General features: G+C 33.4%; 1 protein-coding gene across 1 annotated transcript; it reads right to left on the minus strand.

Annotated features, from left to right (window-relative positions):
• Positions 1–496: 496 nt before the first annotated feature.
• On the minus strand, positions 497–4,812 carry LOC116024584 (peroxidase 4-like). Its single transcript, XM_031265501.1, has 4 exons — positions 4,491–4,812; positions 3,024–3,215; positions 1,738–1,909; positions 497–1,125 (listed from the first exon to the last, which is right to left on the minus strand). Exons 1-4 carry the CDS (start codon positions 4,722–4,724, stop codon positions 731–733), a joined length of 993 nt encoding a protein of 330 aa, XP_031121361.1. The 5' UTR covers positions 4,725–4,812; the 3' UTR covers positions 497–730.
• Between the last annotated feature and the right edge of the window lie 11,805 nt (positions 4,813–16,617).

Below are 16,617 nucleotides of genomic sequence, written 5' to 3' on the forward strand. Positions count from 1 at the left end.
ATAAGGGTTTCATTTACATTCCTCCTCCTTTTCCCCAATTATCAATAATCATTCTCATTCCACCCTACTACCAAACATGTAAAATACTTTCACCAAAATCCATTACCATTACTACTATGTATTTGATACCCATTCTGATTCCAATTCCCATGTGCAACCCAAACAAACCCTAAGAGAGGTGAAACAATTCTTGATTTATTTGGTCTAGAGATTACGTCTCCAATGGAATCAAGTAAGTTTTATCTTTATTTTGTTTTAATTAAAAATCCATGATGATGAACATTGTTTAGTGGATTGATTTGATTTACATGCGATTAAATGTTAGATGTGCTTCCACATTCAAGTTATAGCCCATAAAGGTTTGCGATTAACATTACTTTCCAAATGTTAGATGTGCTTCCACATTCAAGTTATAGCCCATAAAGGTTTGCGATTAACATTACTTTCCATATTCACTTGGCATTCTACCAAAGGAAATAACACTTTTCACTTGACATTTTAGCAACCAAAAACCAACAACGTTGAACGCCACTTAGTCCAAATCTTATAGCGGGATACAGACATAAAGTATTTAGGTTGCTCCATGACCAAGCATCTAAAAACTAGATAAGCACTTTTTCCAGAGAAAAATTTAAACACCACGATCAAATTAAACAACACGTTGAATTATTTTACACTTGAAGATCCAACTTAAATCACAATACAAAGATAGCACTTTTGCAGAGTTGTATCAGTTGGCTATTCTGCAATTCTTCCTGATCTCACCACAGGATCCGGTTAGAGGTCTAATATTGCCCATCTTGATCATCGCTCTAGCGAAATGGGAGTTGAATAATGCTGGGTTTTTGCTGTATTTTTTGACTAACGAATCGGTGGATCCACCACTGTAGAGAGCTTGATCCGAGTGAAGAAGTCCCTTCTTGTTGATCAGGTTCTTGTAGTAGTAGTTGTCGAAGAAGGCAGGAGTTTCAAGGTCGAGAGGGGCCAAGTTGTCGTCGCCTGATCCTGTCTCTCTAGGGCACTTGCGTTGTCTTTTCTTAGCAAAGGATGCCGCAATAGTGTTGGTGTCTTTGTAAATGCGGTCCCTAAAAATAGTGCACCTTGTTTTTCCAATTGTGTGCGCACCTTTTTTATCGCATCAAACAAAACTACTTTTTATCCAACTTTAGCATATGAAAAAGATTGCAAATCAGTTAATTTTTATAGGAAAAATGGAAATAGGCCATTAAATTTTATTCGATATGCCATTAAGTCTCTAAATTTTAAAAATGTATAATTAGACATTATTACTTGTCAAAATGAGTCAAATAGTAATACCAGTTTATGAAGTTGGTACGTAAAATTATTGTTATTAGTCATTGTTGGCCGCCTTTAACTGTCGCTAAATCGTCCCATTTCAAAGAAAAAATGACCAGTAATCACCTTTGTCGGAGAAGACATACTATAGGATAACAGTATCCTTCTTCTTCAATGGTATCGCGGTGGTGACTCTTCGCCGGTCTCCAAAATTGTTGACGGAACCCTAATAACCAGTTATTCTAGGTGAATAACCAGGTATTGGGTTTAAATACACCAAAATAACAAATTCGTGTATTTAATTGGAATTTTTAAAATTTGGTAGCTCAGTTACATTTTCGGGTAAAGTTCAAGGATCTATTTAACCATTTTCTTTTTATATACGGTACGCTAATATCATATGCTTTTGTCGTTTTAACATTAGATAAATGTTTCTCGCACCTGATAAAGCAACCAAATCCCTAGTAGAAAGGCCCTGGTTTTGAAAACTTGAGATGAGAGCGCTGAGATTTGAAAATGGACTTGGGAGTACACCGGGGGTGTTGGCTACATTGAGGTTGGCTGTTTTGGAGTCTCTCCTTCCGAGTTTGACATTCCAGGTTGGTCCTCCAAGCTATAAGAAGAGAATGATATTAAAACTTTATCGAATATATATATATATACACGCGTGTATACACTAGTACTTCGTACGCGCGATGCGTGAAAAGTCATGCCCAATATTAAAACATTAATAAATACAAATAATTAAAATTTATAATTCGAATTATATATACACAAATAATATGACCCTATTTGGTAAATGGTTGTTGGCTGATTGGGTTGGTTGTTTGGGTTAGAAGGTATGATTTGTTGATAATATTAGCTGATTGTAGAAAGTTGTTTGATAAATTAGCTGTTAGCTGATAACTGTTTGGTGTAATTTCTTTCCTCAAAAAGCTAATTGAAAAGGCTGGTTTGAGTAGCCTTTTGAATTTTAGCATTTTGGAGTTACAAAAAGGTTATTAACCAAACAACTAATAGTGGTCAAATAAGCCAAAATTGGCTGATAGGCTGATTATTTACCAAACAGGGCCTATATGTATTTTATTCGCGCACATATATGATTTACTATTCACAGAAATTTAATTAAAATATAATCAACCATTAAATTAATTATATAATGATTTTAATAAAATGATAATTAAAGAATAGGAAAAAGATATGATAGATATAGGTGTATGGTAATAATGATGGTGTTAAAAAGTAACAGCGTTATAACGGTGTAAGGGTAATTTTGTATAACGAATATGTAGTAGGTACAATTTTGTCTAATAATATTGATGTGTACAACATTTAAAGTAAAATGTATGCATTTATTAGCATAAAGAAAGAGGGACATAAATCAAGGATATATCCTTGATTGAGACATATTAGGTATTTATATTAGATATATATATATATATATATATATATATATATATATATATATATATATATATATAAAGAGAAAAATTTACAATGTCCATCCATTAGTACAATTCCTTCTACAACGAGTACAATTATTTACGATTTTGGTATTTTAATTCCCAACTGTTGTGACCATAATACTAGATACAATATATTTGAAGTAAACATGATTATATCTTGTGCAAAAGGAATCCGTATTAATTGGTACTTTAAAATTTTCTTATGAAGTAATAGTTAACTAATTTGTAGAGAGAGGTAGCTAGCTTGAGGTACGGTCTTACCAATACGGTTGAGTCACGAGCAGCAATAGCTATAATATCTGCACAAGATACAATACCGGGACATACTTCTTCAACCGCATTTTTGATGTCGTCAATGACGTTGTATCCCCTAACAGAATTATTGTTAGGAAAAGCAATTTTTTCCCCTTTAAAGTAGGAAGTATCATCCAAGAGAATGGACCCATCACACCCCTGTCAATCACATTACACAATCTCCTGCAACATTAATTTCTAACTATAATAATAATACAAACAATTTATTTTTACCCTACATCCTATTTATCAAGTTTTGGATATCCCGCCCATTGTAGCTATTGCACTAGATGCTCAATCAAATAAGTATAAGTTTGTACTCAAAAAAAATAAGTATAAGTTTTGTTCAACATGGATGATAATATCTAAGTAGATAGTCTAAAGTAAATTATTGATAACTAATTGAGCAATCACTCTCTTTCCCACGTCACGTCAAACAAAAATAGATCATATTTTTGAAATATAAATATTAAAACTCTAATATCAAATATATAAGCATAAAATAGTTTTCAGTTAAATTTGTATATATATACTCTTTTTTTTTTTTTTTTCAAAACATAAGGTGTTAAAATCAAAAGCATTGCTTTTAATGGGATATGAAGAACCTACAAGACTGCTCCTTGAAAAATCTCATTTAATTTGTAGTTGATGACTCAACTTTGTTAGTTATTCACTTAGGATTAAAGTCATCCACACTAAAAAAAAAAAAAAAATGAATGAGTAATGAGATATACACTTAATTATTACATTATATTTATTTATAACTACATATTGAGATTGTGATACAATTAAGATTAGGCCTGTTAATGAACCGAACATAAACGAATGGAGGCTGTTCGTGTTCGTTTGTTAAGAATTTTGGGGTGTTCGTGTTCGTGTTCGTTTGTTAAGGTTTTTGAAAATCCTGTTCGTGTTCGTTTGTTAATCGTTCGTTAGTGTTCGTTAACGTTCGCGAACACGTTCACGAACGTGTTCATTAATGTTAATGAACGTGTTCGCAAACGTTAACAAACACGTCCACAAACATGTTCATTTATATTCATGAACACGCTTGTGAACACTTAATAATCAAACACATGCACATGTTTGTGAACACAATTTATTCATGAACAATAAATAATCTACGTTCACGAACACTACTAAACAATCACAAACGAGTTTGTTCACAAACACTACTAAACAAACTCGTTTGTTCACAAACACTACTAAACAAACACAAACGAGTTTGTTCGCGAACACTTATCAAACGAGCTTACCACTATTCAGACTCTGTTCGTTTATTTATCGAGCTCTAAATTTTGTTTGTTAATGTTCGTTTACCTTAATAAACGAACATAAACGAAAGCTTACCGAGCTCGAACACGAGTAGTTTGCTGAAAGCTCTGTTCGCTACCAGCCCTAATTAAAGTATAAAATAATAATGAAATATATTACTTGGACAAAACAATCATGGAAATGGAGACGAAGGAGCGAAGCTCCCATACGCTTTTCCTTGTTCACAGCAGATGTAACGACTGATTTTACAGTACCAAACAAGATAGGACAGCTCTTGGAGTAGAACTTGGTGGAAAGATGCGCAGAAGAGCTACCCAAAAAGATGGCAACAAGAACAATTGCAAGCGCCATTCTTGCTGTTGTTAAACAAGAAGAAGAAGAAGAAGAAAGCATTGTTTCTAGTTGCTTAGGCAATAATTGAGAACAATACAAGTGTAAGTGTGTACAAATCAAATACAAACAAGAATGTGATGTAGCCAACGAGATAATGCATGTGTGAGCATAATGGATAGAGCAGTACGTATATATAGTGATTAGTGCATCTCGCTAATGTTTAGAGTCTTGTTTTATTTATTATTTTTTAAGGGCCAAGGTGTGCGCTTGCACCACGGCTAATTTTCGCCTTCAATGGAAAAGAGTCTCCACCTTATAACGACCGCAATGCCCATGTAAAACTAGTATTATATATAAAACTTCAAAGTATTGAATATATGTGCAATTATGTTAAGATCTATTTTTATTAGATTTGATCTGTATCACGGCCTTATGTTAACCGTGAGAAGGTTTCACAATAGACCAACCCTTAACTTAATTGTTAGGCAATGTATAAAAAGAGTACGTAACTCTCCTGTGAGACCGTCTCACAAACCTGTGAGACAAGTCATGTCAAAATAAAAATGTAATAATTATACTGAAAAATGTAATACTAATCGAGAATAACATGTTTCATATTTATAATAGAAAGTATAATATTTTATTTTAACCCGACCCATTTCACCAAAGTTTTTGCTGAAAAGGAAAATAGATTACAAATTGGGTTGACTAAACTAGTCAATCAAAGACTCATCTCCGATCCATTACTGGCATTAGCTTTAATCTTTGGCTAAGAATATTTATAGTTGCCCCGCAATATAATAAAAGACGTCAGCATCGGATTGAAAATTCAACAGGCAAAGGAAAGCTGCCAAACAAGAATGAAACCAAGTTGGGGGCAATTGTCACATCCTACTCTTTCGAGTGTGGAATACGATATTCATGATATATGCAATTATGTTATTATTTTATTTTTTATAAATTACTTATTACATTTTTGTTATAAAATATTTTATTTGTGTTATAAAATCTACTAAGGCTATGTTTGGCAAACTTAGCTGAAAAAGTAGCTGAAAGCTGAAAAGTAGCTGAAAACTGAAAAGCTATAAGCTCGAAGCTGAAATATGAAGATCTGTTAATAAGCTAGCTGTTATGCTTAAAAGTGTTTGGTAAAATTAACTTTTTGATAAGCTAATAAATGTAAAAAGACTAAAAATAACATCTTCATACAATTTAAATAGGTGATACAGTAAAATACGGGCACCAAGGAAAACCGGAAAACACGATCTTTTATTAGCTCAAGGATCCAAACCCGGTTACAAGTCAAGAAGTGTTCAAAGTGCTCAGAAGGTCGGCAGTGGGCTTCCCTACTGTCCGAGCTCTCTTTAAGTCTTAGTCTAGAAACAGCCAAAAAGCCCCATCTCTCTCCTCATAAATGCGCTATTTATAAGGGAGAAAAATGCGGTTGCCGGACCTCCGGCATGGCGGGAACGTGGCGCGCATGCGCCCGCCTCACTCTACGCCCAAACGGGAAGGAGTACGTGGCAGTCCTTGGCACGCCGCGTCATGAGCCCGTCGGGGGCACTGTTCTGCCCGTGACGGCCGAGCATACGTTAGCCTCCCGACCAACCGACTCCCCGACCGCACAGCCTCCGACCGGGTCCGGAGTATATCCGACCGGTCCTAGAGTATAATCACTATCAATAGGTTTGTTTATATATTAAAATATAAAATAGTGAAATCAATATATTTAATTAAATATAAAGTAAGAACATATATTTGAAAACATATAAAGTAAAACAAAATGTTTATAATTCATAAGATTAGTTCATACAAAAATCAATGTTCAAACACAAATGTCAAATTGAAATTACAATCAAACATATTGAAGAGAAAAAGTCAAAAAGGTTTAGCCAAAAAGGTTTTAATTGGGAAGGATAAATGGTGTCAATTCTTTAAAATAATAAGGTTAAAGATGGAAAAAAAGTTAGGAAGCTACTAGCTTATTTTGAAACGCTACCTAAGGTAGCGTTAAAAAATAAGCTCTTATTTTAAACTACTAGCTTATTTTAGAAACATTACCAAATAGAGCTTATAGCTTATTTGTATCTTGAAATAAGCTATAAGCTTCTAAATAACCTCTGCCAAACAGAGTCTAAAACTAATAAGGCTCTGTTTGGCAGAGCTTATTTAGGAGTTTATAGCTTATTTTAAGCTACTAATAAGCTATAAGCTCTGTTTGATAATGTACTCAAAATAAGTTAGTAGCTTAAAATAAGAGATTGTTTTGAAACGCTACTTGGGGTAGCTTTTCAAAAATAAGCTAGTAGCTTTTTAAATTTTTTTCATCTTTATCCTTATTATTTTAAATAAATGACATCATTTACCCCTCTCAATTAAAATCCCTTTGACATTTTCTTTTCATTATGTTTGGTTGTAATTTCAGTTTGACATTTGCGTTTGAACATTAATTTTTGTATGAACTAATCTTATGAATTATAAATGAACATTAATTTTTGTATGAACTAATCTTATGAATTATAAACATTTTTTAATTTTTGTATGAACTAATCTTATGAATTATAAACATTTTCTTTTACTTTATATATTTTCGAATATATGTTCTTACTTTATATGTTATTTAAATATATTGATTTCATTATTTTATATTTTAAAATATAAACAAACTTATTTAAATTTAAAATTATTTAAATTGTATGAAGATGTCCTTTTTAGTCTTTTTACATTTATCAGCTTATCAAAAAACTAATTTTACCAAACACTTTTAAGCATAACAGCTAGCTTAATAGCTTTTTAGATTTCAGCTTCGAGTTTATAACTTTTCGGTTTTCAGCTAGGTTTGCCAAACATAGCCTAAGAGCGAATAAAATTATGTTTATGACAGGAATTAAAAATGTTTGTCCAATTGTTTTTTGAGATAAATGGTTCATATTATTTTGATTTTAGTATTTTTTTTTAATTTTTTCTACTTTATTCTCAATTATATCATTTACTTTTTCTTAAATAACCTAAATTCCATCTATAAACTTTAATAACGGAATATTCCGTTAACTATTTATTATTCTTAACTTACTCATTGATTTTCATAAAGAAAGTCTTAGGTTCGACCTCATACCAATTAGAGTTGACATAATTGTTAAAATACAATATAAAATTTAACATTAACTTTGGTCAATTACTTAGGCAGCTTTTATATATATATATATATATATATACATCATTCAAAGTTGAGCATCAATGATTACAAATAACGAATATTGGAAATCATTTTCCTACATTTAAAAAAAATCTAAGTTAAGTTTTTTTTTAAACGTTCAATTAATCTTCTTTTGATTATTTAGAACAAAGACTCAATATTTTAATTATGCATTGGGATTATTTAGATTGATTTATATATATATATATATATATATATATATATATATATATATATATATATATATATATATATAGTGAAACAATTGCCTTAGTTGAGAAATAAGATGTAATTATATCTATAGATTAAGTCCAGATCAAGGGTCCAAATTGAAGATTGTTTTATAAAAAAAACGCAGTAGCATTATTGTAATTTTCTGTAAGTAAGTTAATTTCTTTTCTTTCTAGTGCAAATTGTTATGCCATTAAAGCATATTGTTATGCCACACAGAGCACATTGTTATGCCATACAGAGCACATTGTTATGCCTCAAGAGCACAATGTTGTGCCTTCATAGTATATATTGTTTGCCTTAGAGTGCATATTGTTGAGCTTTCCAGAGCATATTGTTGTGTCTTGCAGTGCACATTGTTGTGCCTTCCTATTTTTATATCATAAGTTTTATATATAAATTTTTTAAAGAGCATTTGATCATGAATGAATCACTAATTACTAATTTTAGTTGAATATTATGATCTTTTATGATGTGTACGTACTGTATTGAAGATCATGCATTAAATTTAGTCTTTTCAATAGTTGTTTCATATTTTTCTACTTACAGTGCGCATTTTTGCCTTTCTAGAGTTTCATTGCACATTGTTCCTTCTTCTAGAGCACATTTTTGTGCCTTACAGAGCATTTTTTTAAACCGTAGATGGCAAACCTTTTTAAAAGATCCGTTAATCTTGATCACTAATTACCAATTTGAGTTGAATATTGTTTGCTTGTTTATTATTTATGGTCGTTTATGATTCTGTTGAAGATCCTATATTAAATTTATTTTTTTAATAATTATTTCACATCTTTGTGCATCATGTGCTCATTTTTTGTCTTCTCGTACACATTGTCCCTTCTTCTAGAGCACATTGTTGAAGTTTGTAGGTGACAATTTTTTTTTGATCTAGGACTGAGATTTATTCTCATTTCTCACTTGCGGTTTTCTTCTCACTTTGAACCTATATGTATATGTATATATATGTATGTGTATATATATATATATATATATATATATATACACACACACACACACACTAGTAATGTCACCACCCTTCCTTATCTCCCTTTTGACACGATACTTTTCATTTGATGATTTAATCGTTTATAATAAGTTAGTGGGGTTGCAATTCATAACATCCAATTGTAATAAGCCAAGTTCGGATGAATTTTTGGTGGGGGAGAGGGGACTTTTTAGAGGAACAAAGTTTATACATATATATAGTCATGATTAAATGTGAGCTAGTTTCTCATGATAAGTGTAGACTAATTTCACCCATCCGTCTAGGATAATCAATGACTAAAAAATGATGAGGCCAAGTCAATTTCATAAATATTAATATAAGGGAATCAATTTAGGGATTATTAACACATCTATGTCTTTAAACATTAATTTTAATACCAAGTATAATGAACTTCTCCTATATAATCTTGCATTGATATATACTTTGAATTATTTATTTAAATACAAACATTTGACAATAAATCAGTCATGCAATGCTCATGTAAAACTAGTATTATATATAAGACTTAAAGTATTGATTATATATGCAATTCTATTAGATCCATTTTTATTAGATTTGATCAATCTCACGGATTGAGAATAGTAAGACGGGCTCACAATAGGTCAACCCTTAACTTATTGTTACGCAATTTATAAAATGAGATTCTTAATTATTTGACTATATAAATATTATTTATTGATAATAAATTACCCAACCTAAAAGGAAATAGTATCTCTCTCGTGAGACCATCTCACGGATCTGTGAGACGAATCATGTCAAAGGCTATGTTTAGTAAACCTAGCTGAAAAGGTAGCTAAAAGCTGAAAAATAGTTGAAAGCTGAAAAACTATAAGCTAAAAGCTGAAGTAGTTAAAATTGTTTGATAAAATTAGCTTTTTTGATAAGCTGATAAATGTAAAAAGACTAAAAAGGACATCTTCATAAAATTTAAATAGTTTAAATTTAAATAGGTTTGTTTACATATTAAAATTTAGCACAATCATGATTTAGCATCCATAATGATATAGCAATATTGTTTCAAATCTCCTTCATCTCAATAGAGGTCTCACTTAAATTTTCGTTGATGGAGATGTTACTACTTGAATCTTGGAGTTGGAACTTTATGGAGTTGCTGGGCGGTGAAGAGTTACGAAAGATGATGAATAAAAATATAGGAGAAGAGTAAAGGCCAAAAGAGTTTTAATTAGGAGGGGTAAAAGATGTCATTTATTTAAAATAATAAGATAAAGATGGAAAAAAAAAGTTAAGAAGTTACTAGCTTATTTTTATTTTTGAAGCGCTATCTAAGGTAGAGTTTCAAAATAAGTTTTTATTTTAAACTACTAGCTAGCTTATTCTGGGAACATTATCAAACAGAGATTATTGCTTATTAGTAATTTAAAATAAGATATACCTCCTAAATAAGTTCTACCAAAATAGAAATGTGATAGTTATATTGAAAAATATAATATCAATTAAGAATAAAATGTTTAGTGCTTAAGAAGGGTAATATTTTTATTGACCGACTCATCTCACATCAGTTTTTGCCAAAAAAAAAAAGAAAGGTAGATTACAAATGGGGTTGACTAAACTACTCAATCAAAGACTCGTCCGATCCATGATATGCTTGGCTTTAGCTTTAATCCTTGGCTAAGAATATTTTTAGCTGCCGCGCAATAAAGGACGTCAGCATCGGATTTAAAATTCAGCAGGCAAAGGAAAGCTACCAAACAAGAATGAAACCAAATTGGGGGCAATTGTCACATCCTACTCTTTCGAGTGTGGAATACCGATATTTGTTCTCCAAAAACTTATGATAGATACGGATCGGAGTAGTAGAATTATGAGTATATTCGTATCTCTCTATAATAATCTCATATTTTAAAAGTGGACCCGATAAAATGTCTAATGAGAGGCTAAGAAACTCGTTTTTTTTTTTTTACTTGTCATTATTACTATTTTATTTTTTGGTAACAAGGAAAATTCATAGTCAATATTAGTCAAGCATGTGCACTAAGTGGAACGTAAAGAGGTAAATCAGTCTCATAACCCCCACAATAGGTCGCTCCCACATGAGAGTCAAACATATGAAATCTTGTGGTTACCAAGCCAACATCACAACCAACTTGAACCAATTTCGTTAGGGTTGTCTCCTATTATTAGCAAATTATTGTTTGGACCATGGTCCACATAGTTATATGGATCATGAATGTAATATACATTTTTAATATAATAAAATTACATTATTTGTGTATTGAATATACATTATTTGATGATATATAAAAATCATGTACTTTCAAATAATGTACTTTATGTATACAAATAATATAATGTATTTTTAGTGTACTAAAAATGTACATTTTATTTATAGTTCACACAAATGTGTTGACCATGGCCCATGTAATAATGATTGCGGTTAATAAATATTGTTATTATTATTTTGGGTAATGAAGATAACCGGAGGAAAACCCCGGACTGGGTCGTCCACGTGTCATTCACGCGTGAAGGACACATGGATGGATTCCAGTGGCCATCTACGCGTCCAGTCACGCGTGTATGATGTGTGAACGCCACAAAAATGGCGTGAATAAATGCATCGGCTGAACCACGAATTTTCATCCCCAAAACTCAAATTTTCTCTTCTATTCCACGCCAATACTCCCCTCCAAAGCAAGGTTTGAGCAAGGTTGATTACTTTTCACCATTCTTTTACAAAAACAAAGGTTAAAAACAACACTACAAGGTAAAAACATCCTCTTGAATCTATTTTTATGGTTATTTATGAAGTTTGAAGAGTATAGTGATGAGATTCTATCATACATTATTTTGCAATGTTTAGTTGTTTTGAATGGTTATAATGGTTAGTGAAGCATCATAGAACTATATCTCATTGTTTTCTTCCATTATTTGTGATTGAATTGATAGATTGAATTTAAATTTTGAGCTTTAGTATGAACATCATGGATATGCAAATGGGTTTGCTTGATTTCTTGTTAATATTATGAAATTGATGATTGAATTGATGTGCAAACTTGTTTTAGAACATTTATATACCATCAATTTGATGTTACGTATGCTACATTGTTGAAATTGAATTTCCATCTTTCAACCCTAATTCTTGAATTTGGGGAAGAAGATGAAGTTGACTTTTTGAAATTGTTGACTTCTATGTTGACATTTTTGACTCTTGAATTGAATTTTCCTATCTTGAAATTAAGCATGTGTGTGATATTGGAATTGTATTGTCAATATTATATTCTTATGATGAGATTTGATCCAATTAGAGGGGAAACTATGGCAAAATTTTCGAAAATTCTCATCCCCTATATTTTCGAATTTCCCTATTTTTGGCAAGAAATTTGGGCACAAATCATTGGTGTGATACTGGAAGATACTTACAAACTAACCAATTATTCTTTATGGATTATTGTTAATTCTCAAAATCTTGTAGGATGGGTAGACGAAAGGAACTTGCTAAAAAGAGTAAAAATGATGATGCTGGATCTAGTAGGCCAAGAACGAGAGTCCAACCTTCACGACATCAACAGCGGGAAGACAGTCCGCAACGTGCTATTCCTGAAGAATTAGGCACGAGACCATTGAGAAATTTGTCACCAACTGAACGTGCTTTGGTGGGGGTGTCTATCGAGGGAAAAGATTAAGCGAAGGAAGATTCTTTGAACCGAACATGCTGCGAGAATTCGGATGCTAAGAGGACGTTTGTCGATTGCTACAGCACCCCCAATTGGGAAGACTCTTTGAGTGGAGAGGTCCGACATATTCCCCAATTACTTATGAGTTTATAGCCACACTCGAGATTAGGGGTGAGGTCAATGATGCTAGACAGTCGATAAAGTTTTCCCTCTTCGGCCACCGATATCATCTATCTGTTAATGATTTTGCATGCAGTAGCTTTGGGTTTCCACGACCAGGTCGAGGTATCCATGCCTTATTTCAAAGATTTTAAGCCTGATTTTGACACTTACAGGGACGCTGTAACTTATTGGAGAGAGATCACGAATGGTTAGCCTTATCATTTATACAAATTAAAGGCTAAGCACATCTCAACCAACTATCTGAAGGCTATTCGATTAGCACTGGCCGTGAACCTCTCAGGAAGGAAGACAAACCGAAACAAAGCTTATCGGCATGATCTATTTTACATGTGGAGCATGGAAAACAGAGTGAATGTCAGCATGGGCACTCAAGTTAAGAAATGACTGCAATCCCAAACTAGGCAAAAGGTACAATCTCTATTTGAAGGACCTTTAGTGACTAGACTATGCCAGGGATTGGGCCTTGGAAATCATTTGGAACGAGAGAAGAATGAGGCTTCCATGGTTGCTTTCACAGTTAGAGAGTTCAAGGCCATGTACATCAAGTAGGGAGGTGATAATGCACCTGATGAGGGAGTTGCAGGTAGCACTGATGAGGATGAGGATGATGATGAGGAAAATGAGGAGACGCATACGCAGGAGCAAGGTGAGCCCAGTGCACAGCACGAGGGCCCGACTATGATGGATTGGGAGGCTACTTAGGCTTTCCACAGACAGCTCCATAAGGAGCAGATGGCATATATGCGTGCCCATAGCTTACGGCAGGAGGAGCAGTACACATCGCTGTATTCACTCCAGGATAGACAGGAGAAGCAATTTCAGTCGCTCTATGCAAACTAGAATGAAGAGATTCTCCGCACACGGAGAGCAGTAGAAGAAAATGCGCGTATGATTCAGGAGCTTCAAGCTCAATTTGCGAGACAGTTCCATTCTCCATCCTTTGGTGATCAGTGATGAGTCATTCATTACCCCGACAGCTTGAGAATGAAGAAGGAAGTCCCCGAGACAATGTTACTGAGATGATGATGATGTCCCATGAAAACATTAGGTTCCCTATGCGTGGGGTTCCGCCTTTATTTATCTTTATTTACTTTTAATTGCTTTTATACTTATTTTATTTGCTTTCGCATTTACTTGCTTTACTTTTATGCATTTTCGTAATTCGTAGACTATTTGAATAATTTTACTATTTAGCGTTTATTTTCTTTAAGTAGTTAATTCTATGCATTTATCTATTTTGCTTTATTATGTTTGAGATATCCTGTCAAGTCTATAATAATTGAATAGTTCTCTAAATTGCTATTATATATCTTGTTGTTAACTTTTGAGAATAGAGCTTTGATAACGGAGGCCGACCGATGTTGGAAGCTAAAGTGTGGAAAGAGGCTGGGATGCATACTTGGTTTAACCTCTTATCCCTTTTCTATTTTATGCCCCGTTTTCAAATTTAAAGTGTGGATATTGTTTATATAGTTTTGAATGTGTTTTTATGAGATTACCATGTTATTTTATCACTAAGGATCAATATAGTATACCCTATATCTCAGAGCAAATTCCAAAGTGTGGAAATGGATTTTATTTGCAATCATGATTATTTAAACCCGTTTTTCTTTACCTTGTGATCCAAGGTAACATCGAGGACGATGTTCATTTTAAAGTGTGGAAATGACGCACTTTGTGCTTAATGTTTATTTGCTTAGAGTTAGAAGTTGGTCTCTTGGGCATGATAAACGGGTGTGTTTGCAAATTGAAGAGTGAGTTATTGTTTGTGCTATCTAGAGAGAATTCTGACTAGATGCCAAATTTTTTTTTGTTCTTGAAATACCTTTGTGGAAGTTACTTTTCGCACCCATGAGAGTGTTTAGAGCCAAATAAGTTTATATTCTTGTCTACTTGCATGATGTTCACCTCTTATTTAGGTATGGCCTTAGTCAATGATCTCTCGAAGTGGGAGTGTGCACTTTTTAATTTGAGAAAGATAAATCAAGCGAAGCCTGGAATTGAACTAATTTTGGTAGGGCATGGGGCAAAAGGTGAGCCTATTAGTGAGCTTAAGAGTGAAAAGTCCCTTAATCCCAAATGTAAAAGGCATGAGGGGTTGCATGGAGAAATAGTAGAAAAGGCAAAAAGGCCAATCCTAGAGATAAAAATTGAGGAAAGCCACTTCACTGGGTTGTGTTCAACCATAGTCTTCGGAAAGCAAAAGCTATACCTGGAGTCGGTTGTCCACATAAAATGTTCCTAGGAAATGAGAAAATAGAGAGGAGGTGAGCCGCTTCGCTAGGACTCGGGCACCCATTGCACTGTCTTCGAAAAAACATGGAGTTCCATGTGAAGTCGGGTCACTCGATGGTGTTATCCTAGGAAGTGAGAAGAAAGAGGGAACGCCCCAAGCCATTGGCGGTGAGTGATCCATGTCCCTACCCTCACTTATCTTATCGTTGGGCTTTGGCATTAGGACGGAAGGGTTGATTAACTAGTGTACATCGTTCCCACTAGTGGGATTGGCTAGAGGCCCTAATTAAATGAGAGGTGAATTCAAATTGGGATTGCATGCTTGCGCGTGGTGTGAGAAGTGTGTTTCCCTTGTTTTAATTGTTTATCAACGAAGGGTTTTTACTTCCTAAAAATATTCCTTGAGTTGCATGGCATCTAACCAACATTCTTTGTAGATAACACAAAAGATTTCTCCCTCTTTAATAGTCTTAAACGCTCATATTTTTGATTGACCAAGAGTTCCATTTTGAATGAGTGGTATCTTGGAAGCTTATGTGCTTAGAAGTGCATTGTCTTGCTTGAGGGCAAGCAAGAAGTAAAGTGTAGAAACTTGATAAGCGCCCAAGACACCTATATATTTGAGTATAAATAAGGGTGATTGTTAGCATTTTTAGCATCCTTACGTGATAATCTTATGATATTTTGTGCTTTAAATCGTTAACCACACACAAAGCTATGTTTGGTACAATTTGAGACATTTCAAAGGTCCCGGGAGCCGTTAGGAACAAGGAATGAGCGAAACGAGCAAACCGAGCAAGACAAGAGTCCCGGAGGACCCAAAGGAAGGCATTCACGCGTGAAGGTCGCGTGAACACTTTCTAGTAGCTTTCCACGCGAGCCTTCACGCGTGAACGGGACACTGCGGAGAAAATATTTTTGGGGCGAAATTTCGGAGACTATTTAAGGGGGCTTGATAGAATTTCAGAGGAGGTCCCAAAAATCCCATTCCCAACTCCATTTTTCAGATTTCTTAGTTTTTAGATTAGTTTAGATTTACATTTTGACCTTGTAAATGAAGACTTGAAAGCTTGGATTGAAGAACACATTTCATTTACTAGGTGATCTCTATTTTAATCTTATCTATTTTACATATCTTGTTTTTGGATTGAATTAGCTATTGATCTTGAATTCTTGATTATGTGTGGCTAGTTTAATCTAGGGCTTAGATTGTGTGAAGCTATGTTGCTAGTGTGATGATCATATTTCTTATTGTGGATTTGATTGCCTTGTTGTTAGAAAAATCTATTCTTGTCTATTGATTATTGTTTTGATTAGATCTTGTATAGATTTGGCCAATCTATTGAGAGGTTGAGTTCTTGACTCTATCTATCATGGTTTTGATTTGATTTGAGTTGAAGCTTTTTGCAATCATAGATCCTATGGAATTCATATTAGGAATAGTAGGAAAGTGTGTAGCTAAGGTGTTTG

Source organism: Ipomoea triloba, chromosome 7 (assembly GCF_003576645.1).
Source record: "Ipomoea triloba cultivar NCNSP0323 chromosome 7, ASM357664v1".
Classification (NCBI taxonomy): Eukaryota; Viridiplantae; Streptophyta; class Magnoliopsida; order Solanales; family Convolvulaceae; genus Ipomoea; species Ipomoea triloba.

Bases quoted from the DNA above. Each gene is read 5' to 3' on its own strand.
- LOC116024584 (XM_031265501.1), bottom strand. From the start codon at position 4,724: ATGCTTTCTTCTTCTTCTTCTTCTTGTTTAACAACAGCAAGAATGGCG. The intron at 3,216-4,490 runs GTAATATATTTC...TGTGATTGACAG, and splicing joins TCCATGATTGTTTTGTCCAA to GGGTGTGATGGGTCCATTCT. The intron at 1,126-1,737 runs GTGCGAGAAACA...GCGATAAAAAAG, and splicing joins GGATTTGGTTGCTTTATCAG to GTGCGCACACAATTGGAAAA.